At 40.8% G+C, this 22027-nt stretch overlaps 1 protein-coding gene across 4 annotated transcripts in view; it reads left to right on the forward strand.

Annotated features, from left to right (window-relative positions):
• The first annotated feature begins 6110 nt into the window (after positions 1–6110).
• Positions 6111–22027, forward strand: part of LOC143276738 (protein lifeguard 2-like) — a 48443-nt gene continuing 32526 nt past the window's right edge. For all 4 annotated transcript variants that reach the window (XM_076581400.1, XM_076581401.1, XM_076581402.1 and 1 more), the window contains exons 1-2: positions 6111–6200; positions 15157–15240. In XM_076581400.1, coding sequence (XP_076437515.1) covers positions 15186–15240 — 55 coding nt within the window. In that variant the 5' untranslated portion in view covers positions 6111–6200; positions 15157–15185. The remainder of the gene's footprint in view (positions 6201–15156; positions 15241–22027) is intronic.

Consider the following 22027-nt stretch of genomic DNA (forward strand, 5'->3'; position numbering starts at 1 on the left):
ATATCAATATAAAAACTTGTGCACACTCATGCATGCACGCACTGCATACACACACACACACATGCATGCAGACACACACATGTTTGAACAGAAGCTGCATATTACATGTGGATAGGGCTGATGACTACATATTCAGGTAGATGGTTGTTGGTTGCACAATTCTATTTATCACACTGGCTTTGTTCGAGAGACAGGGCATTGACTGCTTTGGGGAAAAAGCTATTGGCGAAGCAATTGGTTTTCGTCCTTAAACTTTTGTATCATGGACCAGAGGGGAGCATCTCAAAAATCCCAAAAGCTGGATGTGATTCATCCTGGCTGATTAATTTTGCTTTTTTGAGTAGCCGCTTATAATATATGTCTTCTAGAGAAGGTAGATCAGCCCCAGTAATCTTGGTGGCAGTTTTTACGATTCTATTAAGGGCTGCAACTTCTGCCTTGGAAATGTTTCCGTACCAAACAGTAATAGCAAAGGTTAGCATACTTTCAATGACTGCTTGGTAGAAATCAACCATGATTTCTTTTTTAATTCCAAACTTTTTGAGGCGCCGAAGAAAGTACAGGCGCTGTTGTGCTTTCTTAACATTTTTTTCTGTATTTTTCTCCCATTTTATACAGTTAAATGTGAGCATCCTTGTGTGCATTTATCATTCCACTTTTGAAGAAGAAGAAAAAAAGTTGGATATTATCAGTGGTATTTATTTATCTACTTGTTTATTTGTGAATTAACGCTAATGAGACTGAATGATGTAGCTGAACCAAGGGAAGAGAAGGTGACAGTTACGTTTATATTGCAAAAACATGTACACACGATCCAACACAGGTCCAAATCAAATCAAATCTGTATGACTGCCCATAACCCAGTTGACCACAAGGGATGATCAGTTCAACACACACACACACACACACACACACACACATACACAGAGAGAGAGAGAGAGACACACACACACACACACACACACACACACATGCAAAATTTGTTGTTCTTATTTTGTGGCTTTATTAACATAGTTAATATTATCTTACCTGATGTTTTTCTTTTTACATGATAACTGATGTGTGTGTGGTGATTAGGGAAGGGTGTGTCAGTTACTCATTCATTTTTCACTTTGATATTTGCTGGGGGGGCCACTTTGAGTGAGCCAAAAGAGAATTTTCTGTTTTGGTAGAAGCAGACAAAGTATTTTGAATTGAATTGAAGTTTAATCCAGTTTCTTCTTAACCATGATTGTAGTAACAGAAGTAATTGTAGCTCAAATATGTAAGAAAAATGACACATGCCATTAGCAGTTATCTCATATTCTTTGTTCAGAAATAAGAAGTAGTAAGAAATGTGTGTGATACGGGTCGTTGGTTCATACTAGTCACTGATGGAGAAGAAGAAGACATTTCAAGGATGAATTGAAGAGTGGGTGGAAAGAAGAGTTGTTATTCTTCCTTCCATGTTTGTTTTATCGTTACAGAATGCGAAAATAAACTGTTGGAATTTTTATTTAATGTAACTGAGTGTGCAACAAAGAAAATAAAAGATATGAACTGAGCAACAACGCTGTTCTGTGTACGTGCCTGAATAGAGGTTGGTGCGAGTGTTGTTCCATATAGGTCTGCAAAGAGATTGAGTGTTGCTGATGTTTTATATGTCTGTAAAAGAAGTTGATGTATTTGTATTTGTATTTCTTTTTATCACAACAGATTTCTCTGTGTGAAATTCGGGCTGCTCTCCCCAGCGCCACCCATTTTTTTGTATTTTTTCCTGCATGCAGTTTTATTTGTTTTTCCTATTGAAATGGATTTTTCTGCAGAATTTTTCCAGGAACAACCATTTTGTTGCTGTGGGTTCTTTTACGTGCGCTATGTGCATGCTGCACACGGGACCTCGGTTTATCGTCTCATCCGAATGACTAGCGTCCAGACCACCACTCAAGGTCTAGTGGAGGGGGAGAAAATATCAGTGGCTGAGCCGTGATTCGAACCAGCGCGCTCAGATTCTCTCTCGCTTCCTAGGCAGACGCATTACCTCAAGGCCATCACTCCACATGTTGTACTGTTTATCTGTAAAGATATTGTGTGCACACACACACTCAAAGTCGGTGACTTGAGTTTCACTATACAGCACTAGTTGGTTTGTGAGGTCACTGTGAGAACAAAGTGGTGATTCAGTGAAATGAGACGACATGTCACGCAGGCGTTTTATTCTTTATTCTTTATCTCTGGGCGCAACAGCTGAGTGGTTAAAGCGTTAGAGTTTCAATCATGAGGTTCTGGGTTCAAATCTCGATCACAGTGCCTGCTGAGTAAAGGGTGGAGACTTTGTTCTGATCTCCCAGGTAACGACAGTCCTGCTTAGTGCATGAACCCCCTTCATGTGTATACACAGTGCATGAACCCCCTTCATGTGTATACACAGTGCATGAACCCCCTTCATGTGTATACATAGTGCATGAACCCCCTTCATGTGTATACACAGTGCATGAACCCCCTTCATGTGTATACACAGTGCATGAACCCCCTTCATGTGTATACACAGTGCATGAACCCCCTTCATGTGTATACCCACAGAGAAGATCAGTTGGTAGTAAAATAAATATGCACGTTAAAACACACGTTGAAGATCATGTAGTCCATGTCGGCATTCTGTGGGTTATTGAAACGAGCATACCCAGCATGCACACATCCAGAAACGGAGTATGGGTGCCTACATAGCGGGGTAAATATACGAAATGGTCATACATGCAAAATGTTACATATTATATGTATGAGTGCATACGTGTATGTGACTACCTGATTGAATGACACAGGAAATGACTGATGAACGCCCAATGGCAGCTATCAGTCGGCTCTCTCCAGGTAGACAACCTGTTGTGCAAATGACTGTGGTTGTAAAGCCGCTTACAGCTTGGTGTCCAACAGAGGATTGGGGTATATAAGTATGTTGTCTGGTCTATGATCCTGTGGTAATCCCTGTAACAGGGCCACAGTCCACAAGAGGGGGTTTGCGCTCTAGGAGACTGATGTCTGTACGACCGTTAGGCCCCCTAGTTCAGCCAGGGGAACCTGGGCACCACATAACATCAGTCAAAACACACACACATGCTCGCGCGATGGCATGGGAGCATTGACATGGCTGCCGCTTTGCCTTAGCCATGCGGCCATTCGTTCAATCCATTCTATCTACAAGGTTGCGATGGTCACCCCGCTTCTGAATTTGATTTGATGTGGGTACTTGTACAGCGCCTATCCTCGGTTGGAGACCAAACTCTAAGCACTCTACAAACACGGAATCATTTGCACAAAAGGCTGCCTACCTGGGTAGAGCTGACTTGTCACTGCCACTGGTTGGGCGCAAATCATTCGTTTCCAGGCTGGGTCATTCAATCAGATTTCAGCCACGTACATACACACTCAGACATGTAACAGTTTACGTGTATGACCATTTTGGTTATTTTTCCCCACCCATATAGGCAACCACACTCCGTTTTCGGGATTGTGCATGCTGGGTTTGTTCTTGTTTCTATAACCCACTGAAAGCTGACTTGGATTACAGGATCTTTGACATGTGTTATTTGATCTTCTGCATGCGTATACACACGAAGAGGGTTCAGGCACAAGCAGGTCTGCACATAATTATGTTGACCTGGGAAAAGATCTCCGTCCTTTACTCACCAGGAGCCGTTACCGAGACTCTGAGCAGGGACTCTCATTGGTATTGGCCTGTCCCAGAAAGGGACCACAGTCATGAACAACTTGACCTTGAGGGCCAAATGTCAATCGGTCTTTAAACCCACTCAAACGAGTGGGGCGTGGAGACACCGTATGGCTGACACCGGCTTTACTACACACCAGCTTTACTTTACTACACACCAGCTTTACTACAGCTTTACTACACACCAGCTTTACTACAGCTTTACTACACACCAGCTTTACTACACACCGGCTTTACTACACACCAGCTTTACTTACACCGGCTTTACTACACACCAGCTTTACTACACCTTTACTACACACCAGCTTTACTACACACCAAGCTCCATGTCTCCATGTAGCGACTATAGCCTGCAGTGTTGGCCGCTTTGTGGTCGAAACCCACAGACTTTGTTCCATCCTATACAGTATTGCCAGTGTAGACCACTGCAGCGACTATAGCCTGCAGTGTTGGCCGCTTTGTGGTCAAACCCACAGACTTTCTTCCATCCTTTACAGTATGTCTGTGGGTAAAACCTCTGCCTGGGAAGCAAGAGAATCTGAGCGCACTGGTTCGATCCCCACACTCCCCTGTAACCACCCCCTCACCCCTCCTGCTGGGCCTGGAGAGGTGCCCTGGACGCTGACGGGCGCAATAGCCGAGTGGTTAAAGCGTTGGACTGTCAATCTGAAGGTCCCGGGTTCGAATCACGGTGATGGCGCCTGGTGGGTAAAGGGTGGAGATTTTTACGATCTCCCAGGTCAACATATGTGCAGACCTGCTAGTGCCTGAACTCCCTTCGTGTGTAGATGCAAGCAGAAGATCAAATACGCACGTTAAAGATTCTGTAATCCATGTCAGCGTTCGGTGGGTTATGGAAACAAGAACATACCCAGCATGCACACCCCCGAAAAAGGAGTATGGCTGCCTACATGGCGGGGTAAAAGGTCATGCACGTAAGAAGCCCACTCGTGTGCATACGAGTGAACGCAGGAGAAGAAGAAGAAGCCCTGGACGCCAGTCATTCACATGAGACGATAAGTCCAGTACGCACGTGCAGCATGCACGTAGCCACGTAAAAAAAAAAAAAAAATTAAAGAACCCACGGCAACAAAAAGGTTGTTCCTGGCCGGAAAATTCTATTTAAAAAAATCAGTTTGATAGGAAAACAAATACACTTGCAGGCGGAAGAAGAAGAAGAAGAAAGGTGGTGCTCTCATTGTAGCGACTCGCTGTTCCTGGCTGAGACAGCAGCCCGAATTTCACAGAGAAATACCGAGATTGACTGGTATACAGTACAATACAATGCAAAACAAAACTATACAACTGATAGAATATAATGCAATGCAATGCAATGCAATGCAATGCAATACAATGCAACTAATAGGCCTATAATACAATGCAATGCAATACAACTTAAAGGCTTACAATACAACTAATAGGTCTATAATACAATGCAATACAATACAACTAATAGGCCTATAATACAACACAATACAACTAATAGGTCTATAATACAATGCAATACAACTAATAGGCCTATAATACAACACAATACAACTAATAGGTCTATAATACAATGCAATACAATGCAACTATTAGGCCTATAATACAATACAACTAATAGGCCTATAACGCAATACAACTAATAGGCCTATAATGCAAAGCAACTAATAGGCCTATAATACAATGCAATACAACTAATAGGCCTATAATACAACGCAATACAACAAATAGGCCTATAATGCAATGCAATACAACTAATAGGCCTATAATACAATGCAATACAATACAATACCACTAATAGGCCTATAATGCAATGCAATGCAATGTAATACAATAATACTGTTAACGACTGTGTTTGTGTGATGTCGGCCGTAGAGCTAACTCAGTAGACCATGCCGGTTAGTCGAGGTCAGTCGCTCTCTCTGATGTGTCAACAGTCCAAAGAAGATGAAGTTCACTTTGTGCTGTGTTGCCCAGTATTAAAAGATCTTAGAGAACAATCGATTCCAGTTAAATACTGTCAATACCCTTGCCTGTTTACTGAGACTTATCATGTTACTGTCATCAACAAATGAAAAGACTGTCAAGGAGTTCGCTCTATATCTGTATGAAGCACTCAAAAGGAGAAGTGAAAATGTTACATCATGAAGACCTTTGAATGTATGTCTTCAGCATTTTACTGCATATTCCCCTTCAATGGGGCTGTGCCCTATATGATTGAATAAACCATCTCAGACTCCATCTCTCTCCCCCTGTCACTCTTTTCTTGACAACCTCGGAGTCCTGCAATACAAAAATATATTTGACATCATTTATATTGATTGCAGTGGTGAGAAAATATTGTCACGTGTCCAAGTTTCGATTTCACAAGCTCTTGGTCGAGAATTGCGAAATCGAGTTCTGATTGGTCAAAATGGCATTTACTGCTGAGGTTTTGTTGGCCTATCTGTTGTTGAAACCGGATCTCGAAGAAACTTACGCCGCCACTTTCCTGGATTTTGTTGGCAAGGTATGTGTGGATATTCGATAAATTTATTTTGAAGTTAGTGTGGAGAATCACCTGAGTAAAAAGTGCTTGTTTGACGAAGATTGTTGAAAATTGATTTTATGGTGACGATCAGACTGCCCAAACAATAAGACTGTCAATGTCAACAAATGGACTCGCGTAACAGGAACTAATTGTGCATGAATGTTATGATAAACCTAAGTATTATATGGCATTTGATTGTATTATACAGATCTGTAAGCCACTAGATCAGATTACTTCAATGTCCAGTCAGACATGACTTCACATCCGTTATAAATAAAGTGCTGGTGATGAATTCATGTTATCTCACCGGTGGGTGGGGCATCATTTTCTGAGATTTTCACATATTTTTGGTGCCCAGTCTTCGTAGCAGTTCTGTCAAACTACTTGTCAGCTAGTGAATATTATTAAACCAGGAAGTATTCATCAGCGTCATTATTCAAATCAATTCTTAAAATAAATTTTATTATTAACAATGCCTTTTTTTTCACTTTGACTTTAAGCCCCAAATCTCAACCTGTGTCCAAATTACACGCAAGTTACAGCTAACACAGGTAGCCGTACTTAGCAATAGTATTGTAGGGGAATTCTTGGCAAGGACTATACATGTACAACTGTTATTGCCAATTCTTGAATGATATGAATATGTTAGCCCAAAATTTCACCCTATGATTTGTAGACTCAGCTGTGATACTTCCTTGAGAAACTGAAAATTGAAACTTTGTTTGTGGGCTGCAACTCCCACGTTCACTCATATGTACATGAGTGGGCTTTTAAGTGTATGACCGTTTTTACCCTGACATGTAAGCAGCCATACTCCGTTTTCGCGGGTAAACTGAAACTGAAAACAGAAACTCAGCTGTGATTTGTATGGTTTATGCAATGATTATGAATATAATTGTATACAGATGAAATATAAACAGTCCTGATCGAAGCATGAAAAATAAACAAAATCTGAAAAAGACCAATCTAGACTTGAAAATGTAACTTTGAAGCTGAAGGACATCTAGCAGTGATTTTATATTATTATTATGAATATGTTTATTTTGTTTTTTATGTTTAACAAAATTCACTTTTGAGTGATTAGGTGGAAAGCTACTGAATCAGAAATGCCTGTTGTGTCAGATGGTAACACAAACACACACACACACACACACACACACACACACACACACAGAGGCACAAACAGGCGCGCGTGCACACACACACACACACACACACACACACACATTGCACATAACACAGGTAGACTTTACACCCTCAGTGACATCATCTACCCACTGATAATAATACTCAGTCATAGTCACTCCCACACATGTGTGTGATGTCAAACTGCAGTTTATCTTTTCCATGTCCATTGGAGAGGTTATTAAAAAATTAAAAAGTCACTGAGATATTGCCATCCAGTCATATATATATATATATTTTTTCCATTTGCACTGTTTCTGCGGCATTACTCCCATGCTGTTTATTCCGAGCCCCCCAGACACAGCCACACCCTGGACTGATCTGTCAGTCATAATTCTGCTGGGTATCACAATAATCTTGTGTTCAGTTTATATGATGCACTGACTTGAGTTGTGAAATGTGTTTGTTTTTTCTTACCACTCACCCAACACCATCATATATTGTTAACAGTTAAACACACACACACACACACACACACACACACACACACTGTGTCTATATATATATATATATATATATATATATATATATATATATATAATATATGCACACAGGCACACATGTATACTGGTGCACACTAACACACACACACACACACACACACACACACACACACACACACATTAATTACTCACACAAGCATACACACACACACAGAAACACACACACACACTCACACTCACTCACACACTCACACATTTGCTTGTGCACTCACAGATCGACAGAGACACCCCTACACACACACACACACACACACACACACACACACACTAACCCCCCCCCCCCTGACCCCCCCCCCCCCCAAAAAAAAAAAAAAAAAAAAAAAAAAAAATCCTGCTGCATCTCAGACACAAGGTAAAAGCCACCTATCAAAAGGAAAAAACAAAAACAAAAAAACCCACCCTAAACCCTGACATCAACAACAGCTTTAGTATGATTATAAACTGTAACTATATCTAGAATCGTAAGAAGATAACCCAGTCTTCATCATATTATGGTTACTATTTGCCAGCTCTCTTTTGGAGTCATTACAGCTAGCAATAAAGTCTTACTCTTGTTGGTGTGTATGTAAGAGAAAAAAACAAACTTTTCTCCTTGAGCATTGCACTTTGCAGTCAGGCATTGTTGAACATTGATATGATAGTTGTCTTCTTGAGTGCAGCAGTCAGGCGTTGTTAAACATGATAGTTGTCTTCTTGAGTGCAGCAGTCAGGCGTTGTTAAACATTGATATGATAGTTGTCTTCTTGAGTGCAGCAGTCAGGCGTTGTTAAACATTGATATGATAGTTGTCTTCTTGAGTGCAGCAGTCAGGCGTTGTTAAACATTGATATGATAGTTGTCTTCTTGAGTGCAGCAGTCAGGCGTTGTTAAACATGATAGTTGTCTTCTTGAGGGCAGCAGTCAGGCGTTGTTAAACATGATAGTTGTCTTCTTGAGGACAGCAGTCAGGCTTTGTTGAACATTGATATGATAGTTGTCTTCTTGAGTGCAGCAGTCAGGCGTTGTTAAACATTGATATGATAGTTGTCTTCTTGAGTGCAGCAGTCAGGCGTTGTTAAACATTGATATGATAGTTGTCTTCTTGAGTGCAGCAGTCAGGCGTTGTTAAACATTGATATGATAGTTGTCTTCTTGAGTGCAGCAGTCAGGCGTTGTTAAACATTGATATGATAGTTGTCTTCTTGAGGACAGCAGTCAGGCTTTGTTGAACATTGAATGTTGTCTTCTTGAGGACAGCAGTCAGGCGTTGTTAAACATTGATATGATAGTTGTCTTCTTGAGAACAGCAGACAGGCGTTGTTAAACATTGATATGATAGTTGTCTTCTTGAGCGTACATAAATAAGTAAATAAATACATAAATAAATAATAATTATAATATTAAAAAAGGTAATAATAATTTTTTTTTCTCAAGGCCTGACTAATCGCGTTGGGCTACGCTGTTGGTCAGGCATCTGCTTGGCAGATGTGGTGTAGCGTATATGGATTTGTCTGAAGGCAGTGACGCCTCCTTGAGCTGCTGAAACTGAAACTGAAACTTCTTGAGCACAGCAGCCAGGCTTTGTTAAACATTGATATGATAGTATTGCCATTTTCCTTTACTCTTCTTGTGTGTAGCAGTTAGGCTTTGATCAACGTTAATATGATGATAATCGTGCCATTTCCATGTGGTCAAGAATGACAAAGGTTTTTTTTGTTGTTTTTTTGTCTGTTTCAGGAATGGTAACACTATGCTTCTGTTGTATCAGTTGTTAATAAAATAGAATTGTACATGATTATATTGTACGTGATTGCTATGTAACCTGGAATAAGCATGCCATGGGAAGAGTGGCAACTACGCAGTCCTCATAGGCTCATGTTCTCATCCTGGTATTAGTCCAGGATGTTGCACAAAGGCTTATTGACTGAACAAGTCGACATCAGACTGACCAGCTTCTAAGTACACACTGTCCCTTTCCCAGTCCAGGATGTTGTAAGAACCATAGACAGCAGCATGTGGGACAAGTCAAGAAAAGGTATGACGTTATTCAACCCTCTCACTTCAGTGCTGAGCCTATTTCATGCTCAGTGGCAACTATTTGCCAAGGGATGTTTTGGTCATGGAGGGTGATAATTAAAAGAAGAAAGATTGTAGCATGCAAACTACTGGAAGAAAGAATAAGCTAGATTTACACATTTCTGAAAGGAAAATGAACACATTATCTATTATGACAATTTTGCCAGTATGTAATTTTTGCGATCAATTCCTTCAAAGACGTGGAAGTAAATTTCCATTCTGGGGCTTTTTTGTTTTTATTTTTTTGTACACTGGAACAGGACAGAAATTTCTGTCCTTGAGCACTCAAGGGGTTAATGTAATACTTGTCTTGCCTTGTCTGCATTATGTCTCAGTGAAGAATCATGTCAGATGAAAATTACCACTATCAAGATAAGTACTCAACAGTACAACGCTTTCATGTTGACAAGAAGGAATGTCAACATAATGGATGTTAACAAAGTACTCAACAGTGCAACGCTTTCATGTTGACAAGAAGGAATGTCAACATAATGGATGTTAACAAAGTACTCAACAGTGCAGCACTTTCATGTTGACAAGAAGGAATGTCAACATAATGGATGTTAACAAAGTACTCAAGTGCAACGCTTTCATGTTGACGAGAAGGAATGTCAACATAATGGATGTTAACAAAGTACTCAACAGTGCAACGCTTTCATGTTGACGAGAAGGAATGTCAACATAATAGATGTTAACAAAGTACTCAATTGTAACACTTTCATGTTGAAGAGAAGGAACGTCAACATAATGGATGTTAACAAAGTACTCAAGTGCAACGCTTTCATGTTGATGAGAAGGAACGTCAACATAATGGATGTTAACACCTTGCATGTGTGATGTTAAACATTCACTTAGCTTTTTGTAATTCATGATATGTATCCTATCACTGTGTGTCAGGAATAATTTTGTAATGAACATGTACAAGTCATTCAAACATAACTTGCATTGTATTACACATTTGCTCTTTCAGCTAGTGATTACAAGGTAAAAGAAAATATTAGAAAAGAATATGAACATCAAGTGACTAAATGTAAAGTTATCACAACTGTCAGCAGTTATCAGACATGTCTGTGTCGACATGGACTCATCATGATAACAGGTCCAGAGTAGATTGAACGGTTGTTGTTTTTTCCATTTTCTGTGTCGTCTTGACCAGCGACACTTGATCACAAGAGGGATATTTCCTGGTGGTTGCAGAACACTCAAGTCAGTTGTCGGTATTGTAAACCACACAGACAATGTCTCAAGAGGCCTTACATGTTCTTTCTCTGTCTCTGGACCTTGCTTTTAGAATGAGCTCCCTCTTTCACTTCGCCAGGTGTCCACACTCAGGTCTTTCAAGTCTGGCCACCTCTTCCCAGGTGTGTGTGTGTGTTTGTGTGCGCTTGCATCATTTTGTGCATAAATCACATGCACTGACACTCAACAGATTGACTGACGGAGATCAGTATCAGTATCAGTAGCTCAAGGAGGCGTCACTGCATTGGGTCAAATCCGTATATGCTAAACCACATCTGCCAAGCAGATGTCTGACCAGCAGCGTAACCCAACACGCTTAGTCAGGCCTTGAGAAAACAACAACAACAACAACAAAAATTAAAATGGAGAGAATGGTCATGTTAATGTGCTGCATATTGGGCAGTCCCCCAAGGATTACTGCTACTTTTTCTGCTGTTCAAAGGGATCATGCACCAGGTTTGGCACTTTGTATGAACTGATGAATTGCCAGTGGCTGGGTTTAAATATGTATCAGGCTATGACCGGCAGTGGTCTTGAAGTTAAGAGCCACCAGTCAGCGTGCCACAGACATGGACTGGACTTGACACGTTCCTAGATTTGTCTACGTTCACCAAGCCATACCATGTTGCTTTTGATGCGTTACTGTTGCTGTTATTATTGTTGTTATTTATTGTTTTTGTTGTTGTTTATCATTATTATTATTATTATTATTATTATCATCATTGTTATCATCATCATCATCATCAATTTCATTGTTATTATTTTTATTATTGTTTTCATTGTTATAGTTAATGTTATATGTTGTCTTTATTTTCAATATGATGAACATTGATGATGATGATGATAATAATAATATTAATAATAACATAACACACTGATGTTGATGTTGACTATGATGTTGTTGACTGTTAAGTTTTTTTGTGTGAGGAAGGCACTTCAAAATGGCACAGTTTCAGTTTCAGTTTCTCAAGGAGGCATTGTTGGGTTTACATAAATTCATGTATATGCTACACCACATCTGCTAGGCAGATGCCTGACGACAGCAGCATAGCCCATCTGCTAGGCAGATGCCTGACGACAGCAGCATAGCCCATCTGCTAGGCAGATGCCTGACGACAGCAGCATAGCCCATCTGCTAGGCAGATGCCTGACGACAGCAGCATAGCCCATCTGCTAGGCAGATGCCTGACAGCAGCATAGCCCATCTGCTAGGCAGATGCCTGACAGCAGCATAGCCCATCTGCTAGGCAGATGCCTGACAGCAGCATAGCCCATCTGCTAGGCAGATGCCTGACAGCAGCATAGCCCATCAGCTAGGCAGATGCCGGACAGCAGCATAGCCCATCTGCTAGGCAAATGCCTGACAGCAGCCATATTTTATTACGCTCGATCTCTGTTTGTTCTGACGTTACGCCAACATCAAAATTGTTCAGAGGGGTTCATTTTCAACTACATAGCATGGACACATGCTTTCCTGTTGCAAAATTACCCAGATGCTCTAGACCTATAGACCACCAGGCCAGGGCAGTTACTGCTAACCATGGTCTCGCATGATGATGCTCAGCTAATTTGTATTTGTGTTTCTTTTTATCACAACAGATTTCTCTGTGTGAAATTTGGGCTGCTGTCCCCAGGGAGAGCGTGTCGCTACACTACAGCGCCACCCATTTTTTTGCATTTTTTCCTGCGTGCAGTTTTATTTGTTTTTCCTATCAAAGTGGATTTTTCTACAGAATTTTGCCAGGAGCAACCCTTTGTTGCTGTGGGTTCTTTTACATGCACTAAGTGCATGCTGCACACGGGACATTGGTTTATCGTCTAGCGTCCAGACCACCACTCAAGGTCTAGTGGAGGGTGAGAAAATATTGTTGGCTGAGCCGTGATTTGAACCAGCATGCTCAGATTCTCTCGCTTCCTATGCGGACACGTTACCTCTAGGCCATTACTCGACACTAATCGTGAGCTTGTTTACATTGAAACAGCACTGAGTGGACCAATCAACTTAATATTTGCCCGAACAAGAGAGAACATGGCTAAATCAAGTTGCATCTCAAACAGTGTCTGTGCCCGGTGGATTAAGTTTGTAGATAAGAATTTTTTAATGTATGTTTGCTGATGTTGCTTGTACTTGGAGTTTGAGTGTTTCTACTACAGTACTAGATTCAAAATGTTCCTACCAAATTTCCTGATTGTTCTAACGAACAGTTGACAGGGGTTGACATCTCTGTATATTCATCAGAGAGGATTACTTCAACAGAATTTTGTCAGAGTACAGCACTTTCGTTGCCATGGGATGTTTTTCAGTGCTCCAAGTTTGTGCTGCACATTGGGACCTTGGTTTATCGCCTCAGCCTTGACAGTGACATTGTTTGACTGTTACAGTTATTGTTGAGTGAAGAAGACACACCGTCATGGCACAGCCTCATGACAGTGATGTTGTTTGACTGTTACAGTTATTATTGTGTGAAGAAAACATACCGTCATGCCACAGCCTCATGACAATGATGTTTGTTTGACTGTTACAGTTACTGTTGTGTGAAGAAGACACACCGTCATGGCACAGCCTCATGACAGTGATGTTGTTTGACTGTTACAGTTATTATTGTGTGAAGAAGACATACCGTCATGGCACAGCCTCATGACAGTGATGTTGTTTGACTGTTACAGTTACTGTTGTGTGAAGAAGACACACCGTCATGGCACAGCCTCATGACAGTGATGTTGTTTGACTGTTACAGTTATTATTGTGTGAAGAAGACACACCGTCATGGCACAGCCTCATGACAATGATGTTGTTTGACTGTTAGTTATTATTGTGTGAAGAAGACACACCGTCATGGCAGAGCCTCATGACAATGATATTGTTTGATTGTTACAGTTATCAATTGTTGTGTGAACAAGACACACCATCATGGCACAGCCTCATGACAATGATGTTGTTTGATTGTTACAGTTATCAATTGTTGTGTGAACAAGACACACCATCATGGCACAGCCTCATGACAATGATGTTGTTTGACTGTTACAGTTATTATTGTGTGAAGAAGACACACCGTCATGGCACAGCCTCATGACAGTGATGTTGTTTGACTGTTACAGTTATTATTGTGTGAAGAAGACACACCGTTATGGCACAGCCTCATGACAATGACGTTGTTTGACTGTTACAGTTATTATTGTGTGAAGAAGACACACCGTCATGGCACAGCCTCATGACAATGATGTTGTTTGACTGTTACAGTTATTATTGTGTGAAGAAGACACGCCGTCATAGCACAGCCTCATGACAATGATGTTGTTTGACTGTTACAGTTATTGTGTGAAGAAGACACACCGTCATGGCAGAGCCTCATGACAATGATATTGTTTGATTGTTACAGTTATCAATTGTTGTGTCAAGAAGACACACCATCATGGCACAGCCTCATGACAATGATGTTGTTTGATTGTTACAGTTATCAATTGTTGTGTGAACAAGACACACCATCATGGCACAGCCTCATGACAATGATGTTGTTTGACTGTTACAGTTATTATTGTGTGAAGAAGACACACCGTCATGGCACAGCCTCATGACAATGATGTTGTTTGACTGTTACAGTTATTATTGTGTGAAGAAGACACACCGTCATGGCACAGCCTCATGACAATGATGTTGTTTGACAGTTACAGTTATTGTTGTGTGAAGAAGACACACCGTAATGCTACAGCCTCATGACAATGATGTTGTTTGACTGTTACAGTTACTGTTGTGTGAAGAAGACACACCGTCATGGCACAGCCTCATGACAGTGATGTTGTTTGACTGTTACAGTTATTATTGTGTGAAGAAGACACACCGTCATGGCACAGCCTCATGACAATGATGTTGTTTGACTGTTACAGTTACTGTGTGAAGAAGACACACCGTCATGGCACAGCCTCATGACAGTGATGTTGTTTGACTGTTACAGTTACTGTTGTGTGAAGAAGACACACCGTCATGGCACAGCCTCAGCAGCCACCTCCACAGTATGGCTACGCCCAGAACTACCCTGGTGAGTGTGTGTGTGTGGGAGTGTGTGTGTGTGTGTGTGTGTGTGTGTGTGTGTGTGTGTGTGTGTGTTTGGGGTGTGTGTATGTTTGGTTTGTGAGTATGTGTGTGTGTGTGTGTTTGTTTGTGCGTTTGTTTGGTGTGTGTGTGTGTGTTTGGTGTGTGTGTGTGTGTGTGTGTTTGGTGTGTGTGTGTGTGTGTGTGTGTGTGTGTGTGTGTGTGGCACAGTTATGTCCCTTCCTCATTTCCAGCAATCAAGCTTTTCTTTCAAATTATTCTTTTTTTTATCAGTTTTAGAACACACCTGTTAATGTAACAACCACTGACAGACATAGTGGTTTTATTTCCAGGCAGTCAGTGACACCAATGACTTAAAATGCTTGTTGTTGTTGTTGTTATTGCTGTCAGACTCCAGTGCATGTCCGTAACTAATTGCTGACAGGTTAAGAAAAATGACAATCAGGAAGTAGGTGGATGAACAATCAAAAACAAAACAAAAAAACTCCCCAAAAACGGAACTACAGGGTTCACAGGAAGCTACAGAGCATTAGGGGAGGGAACTTGGAGAGTTTTCTTCTTTGGAGTACAGTGAAACAGTGATCATTTCCTGGCTAACCACAGATTTATGCAGTCAACGTAAATAGCATCAGTCATAACTAGATGTATGCAGTCACGTAATGAGCACTAGTCATAACCACAGGTGCTTTCTTGCAACATGTACAAGCCTTTTTTCTTTCTTTCTTTTTTCTTTTTTTTTTTACCATAAAAAAAACCCCAACCAACCCACCGCTACCATTTATACTAATTATAGATTATTTAATTACCGTCAATTTCGACTCAGCCGCCGATATTTTCTCCCCCTCCACTAGACCTTGAGTGGTGGTCTGGATGCTAGTCATTCGGATGAGACAATAAACCAAGGTCCCGTGTGCAGCATGCACTTAGCGCACGTAAAAGAACCCACGGCAACAAAAGGGTTGTTCCTGGCAAAATTCTGTAGAAAAATCCACTTTGATAGGAAAAACAAATAAAACTGCACGCAGGAAAAAATACAAAAAAAAATGGGTGGCGCTGTAGTATAGCGACGCGCTCTCCTTGGGGAGAGCAGCCGGAATTTCACACAGAGAAATCTGTTGTGATAAAAAGAAATACAAATACAAATTTTTGGCCGCAGCATTGATTTTTCAAACACATTTTTCAAGCTGTTCATGGTACAGGTGTCAGCTGTGTCTGTGTGTACTGAAATGAGAGGCCAGTGATAGATTATATGTAGCCTGCATAGTTTGAATCATCTCTCGACGGGTAGTTGAAGCATGTGACATCCATTCTGAGGATCCCAGGTTCGAAACTTGGGAACGGCATCTGGTGGGTAAAGGGTGGAGATTTTTTCCGATCTCCCAGGTCTACAAACTCCCTTTGTGTGCATACACACAAACAGAACATACGCAAGTTAAAGATCCTAAAATCCGTGACAGCATTTAAACGTTTATGGAAACAAGAACATATCCAGCAAGCATCCCCCCCCCGAAAAAAAAGACCGAAGTATGGCTGCCTACATGTTGGGGTAAATGAAAAACAAAACTGTCATACACGTAAAAATGTTACAAGTCTGTGTGAGTGTGTATGTGTGTGTGCCTGAAATCAGATTCGTTGACACAGGAAATGAATGATGAGTGGCCATTGGCAGCCATCAGTCGGCTCAACCTAGGTAGGCAGCCTATTGTGCAAATGACTGTGTGTTTGTAAAGTGCTAAGAGCTTGGTCTCCGGCTGAGGATAAGCGCTATATTATAAGTATCTATATCAGTTAATCAAGCAGGAACTTTTTTTAAACAATGAGTGAAAATACATTTCCATTTATGAAGTGATCCTTAACGTTTTGTGAACCTTGTGTGATAGTCATGTCCGACTATGACCATCTGACACTTTGCTGCTGGCCCAGCTGTCAGTCTGATAACAGCGTGGTGTTTATTTTTAGTTCAGCATTGAGTGAAGCAACAGACAGCAGAGGGGAGGACCCTTAACTTGACATTTCCTGTGTGACTGACGCTGATTGACATGCAACCGTTCCTGTCCCTGTCGATGTCAGGGTCCTTCCGCTTCATAGCCTCAGGTTGAGATAGGCACTGTGGTCCTGTGGTTCGAGCCTAGGTCTTACTGTTTGAGGGATCCAGGTTTGGATCTTGGTCTGGCGTGTGTGTGTGTGTGTGTGTGTGTGTGTGTGTGTTCATTCATTCTTTTGCTTAACATCTATCCACATTTGTGATTTTAGACGAAACTCTGTCATCTCCCCCCACCCCACCACCCATGCCTTAAATCATCACAACTTTCCCTGTTCCTCTTTCCTCAGTTAGCATTTTTAAAAAAAGTAAAAGAAAAAGAATATAAATGAAACAAAACTGAAAACAAAATAACTAGTCAACCAGTAGAATTACAAAAAAAAAAAAAAAAGAAGCCAATTGGGCTCCAGATTAAACTCTGAACTATTTCAACCACATGTTGATTATCATATAAGACATTTCCAGTGGAAGCAGATGGAACTGCAGATTTTGTAAATGATGTAGGTAAATATGGTTTTAACTGTTCACATTTATGGATGATGTGCACGGGGGTAATTTCATTGCCGCAAATGCAAGTCACATAGGAAGTATATTTTGTTTTTGTGGCATCCAGTCATAGTCTATATATGGTGAGCCTTATGCTGCTGTGATATCCATTTGTTTTAAAAGAAAACATGCGATCAGTTTTGCTCGAGCTATTATCAGTGTTTTCTCTGTCAGGGTCAGACTCCTGTTTTAGTTTATTGACATGGTTCCAGCATGTTTTCTTCAGTAGAGAATAAACTTCTTGTAATGAATATGGAATACAAATTTCTATGGCATTGTAAATGTTCATTGCACCTTTTTTGGCACAACAATCCACTGCTCAGTTCCCACAATCCCTTCGTGAGAAGGGATCCAACAAAAGTTCATCTTTGTACCACGGATGGTCAAAACATAAATTATACGATAAATTTATGATGTGAGTTCTCCTCTTGTCATCAAATTAAAAGATTTTAATGCTTGTAAATACAGATTTAGAATCGACACAAAATAACACTTGAAATATGGTAATGGGAAGATCTAGTAAGTGATTTAATCCCATTATTATAGCCATACGTTCTGCTGTGAATATAGAAAAATCTTTACCGATATGATAGCACTTCTCTTCTTTTAATGACGGAATTATAAATACTGCCCATGCCTGGTTGTTATCAAGTACTGAACCATCAGTATACTTTCAGGTGATTTGGATGATTTTCTTGAATGTGAGATTTAACAAAAGCAGGGAGAGCAGGGCCTTCAGCTTTCTTTAAATCTCGGTAATTAATGTCAAATATTGCGTTGTTCCTCTCCCATTTAGGTATTGTGGTGTATGATAACAGAGGGGCAGTTTGATTTGGATTCACTCATGATATTTTGAATATGCCAGAGGTAAGTACCTATAGTCGTGAGGGAGTGAATAGACTGTGCTCTTTTAGGGAAATGAAGGCTTGATTTTAAACTGATCTCGGCAATATTTGAATTTTGAACTGTTGTACTTCTCAGGATGTATTTTGCTGATGCAAATTTCATCTGTTCTTCAAAGGGTAATGCTTTAATTTCTGTGTAGATTTTTCAAGTTGAAGCATGAACTGGAACACCAATAGCAAGCTTGTATGCTTTACAATCCACACACTGTGTGTGTGTGCGTGTGCGTGCATGCGTGCATGTGTGTGTGTGTGACAGTGTTTGTGTGTGTGTGTGTGTGTGTGTGTGTGTGAGAGACAGTGTTTGTGTGTGTATGTGGTCTGTGTTGTGTGTGTGTGTGGTGATAAGTTGATTGCTATACAAAAGAAAAAAAAAAAATTGGGGGTGGGTGGGGTGAGGTGGGGTGTATACATGTGTACAGTGTTATTGTTGATTTTTTGAACGTTTTATTAATTGTGTATGGCTTGTCGTCTCTCAGTGATTGCATGATTGTATCCTTAATCACCTATCACTTGCCTTCTTTCTCACTTTCTGTCTCTCATTCTCAGTGTGTGACTTGTCCTTTTCGTTTTTTCTTTCTTTCCGTCTTTGTTCCCCTGCCCCCTTGTTTCTTTCCATGCATTATTCATTGGAGACCTGTTGAAGAGCACTTTGTGCTCAATCCTTTAACATGAGGAAAACGCTGGGTTTTTAATCAAATTATTTCCTTACCCCTCTCCCTCTCTGTGTGATTCTCTGTCTCTGTCTCTCTCTCTGATTTTCATATAGCTGTTCATTGTTTTAAGTGTTGTTATATATTGTACATATTGATACAGTGTACATAACATTGTACATAACACTTGCTCCTTTTCTTCTTTCTTTCCTTGTGTATTTCCTTCGTCATCTTCATCTTCTTCCTGCTTTGTTTCCTTCTTTGTTTTGGTTTTGTTTTTGTTTTTTTTACTTCCTTTCCCTCTGCTTTGTTTTCTTCTTCTTTCTTCCTCCTCTTCCTCCTCTTCCTCCTCTTCCTTCTTTTCCTTTTTTTCCTTTTTTCCCCTTTATTCTGTCATTCTTTTTTTTTCTTCGTTTCCTTTTTTGTTTCCTTCTTCTCCTTTTTCTTTCTTGTTTCTTTGTTGTTGCTGTAGTTGTGGAGGTTATTATTATTATTTGTTGTTGTTGTTGTTACCATTATTATGGCTTCTTGCTTCACCATTACTGTTGTCAGTGTTTTGTTGTTACTGTCAACCCACGAAGGCACCACATCCAAGTGGTAAAAGTGTTGGACTTTCAGTCTGAAGGTCCCCGAGTTTGAATCCCGGGCATGGGCACCTGGTTGGTAAAAGGTCAAAATTGATTCCAGTCTCCCAGGTCAACTGATGCACAGTGCAGACCTGCTAGCGCCTGAACCCCCTTCGTGTGTTTTTGCATGCAGAAGATGAAAAACACACGTCAGAGATCCTGTAATCCATGTCAGCGTTCGTTGGGTTATGGAAAAAAACCTGAAAACAACAACACACCTGGCGTGCATCCACTCCTCGCTCTTGACACCCCCTCCCTGAAAACAGAGTATAGCTGCCTATATGGTGGTGGTAAAAACGGTCATACACATAAAAACCCACTCGTTTCATGCAAGTGAACTTTGGAGTCACAGTCCATGAATGAAGAAGACTTGTAAACACTGACACTGTAGCGGTATGGATAGTGTGACTGTCAACACTGACACTATAGCAGTATGGATAGTGTGACTGTCAACACTGACACTATAGCAGTATGGATAGTGTGACTGTCAACACTGACACTATAGCAGTATGGATAGTGTGACTGTCAACACTGACACTGTAACACCATGGATAGTGTTACCATCAACACTGACACTATAGCAGTATGGATAGTGTGACTGTCAACACTGACACTGTAACAGTATGGATAGTGTTACTGTCAACACTGACACTGTAACACCATGTATAGTGTTACTGTCAGCACTGACACTATAGCAGTATGGATAGTGTGACTGTCAACACTGACACTGTAACAGTATGGATAGTGTGACTGTCAACACTGACACTGTAACAGTATGGATAGTGTGACTGTCAACACTGACACTGTAACAGTATGGATAGTGTGACTGTCAACACTGATGTTGTAGCAGTATGGATAGTGTGACTGTCAACACTGACACTGTAACAGTATGGATAGTGTGACTGTCAACACTGACACTGTAACAGTATGGATAGTGTGACTGTCAACACTGACACTGTAGCAGTATGGATAGTGTGACTGTCAACACTGACACTGTAGCAGTATGGATAGTGTGACTGTCAACACTGACACTGTAACAGTATGGATTGTGTGACTGTCAACACTGACACTGTAGCAGTATGGATAGTGTGACTGTCAACACTGACACTATAGCAGTATGGATAGTGTTACTGTCAACACTGACACTGTAGCAGTATGGATAGTGTGACTGTCAACACTGACACTGTAGCAGTATGGATAGTGTGACTGTCAACACTGACACTGTAGCAGTATGGATAGTGTGACTGTCAACACTGACACTGTAACACCATGGATAGTGTGACTGTCAACACTGACACTGTAGCAGTATGGATTGTGTGACCATCAACACTGACACTGCAACAGTATGGATAGTGTTACTATCAACATGGACACTGTAACACCATGTATAGTGTTATTGTCAGCACTGACACTGTAGCAGTATGGATAGTGTGACTGTCAACACTGACACTGTAGCAGTATGGATTGTGTGACCATCAACACTGACACTGCAACAGTATGGATAGTGTTACTATCAACATGGACACTGTAACACCATGTATAGTGTTACTGTCAGCACTGACACTATAGCAGTATGGATAGTGTGACTGTCAACACTGACACTGTAAAAGTATAGATAGTGTTACTGTCAGCACTGACACTATAGCAGTATGGATAGTGTGACTGTCAACACTGACACTATAGCAGTATGGATAGTGTTACTGTCAACACTGACACTGTAGCAGTATGGATAGTGTGACTGTCAACACTGACACTATAGCAGTATGGATAGTGTGACTGTCAACACTGACACTGTAACACCATGGATAGTGTGACAGTCAACACTGACACTATAGCAGTATGGATAGTGTGACTGTCAACACAGACACTGTAACACCATGGATAGTGTGACTGTCAACACTGACACTATAGCAGTATGGATAGTGTGACTGTCAACACTGACACTATAGCAGTATGGATAGTGTGACTGTCAACACTGACACTGTAACACCATGGATAGTGTGAC

The sequence above is a fragment of the Babylonia areolata genome, chromosome 32 (genome assembly GCF_041734735.1).
Source record: "Babylonia areolata isolate BAREFJ2019XMU chromosome 32, ASM4173473v1, whole genome shotgun sequence".
In the NCBI taxonomy this organism is placed as follows: domain Eukaryota; kingdom Metazoa; phylum Mollusca; class Gastropoda; order Neogastropoda; family Buccinidae; genus Babylonia; species Babylonia areolata.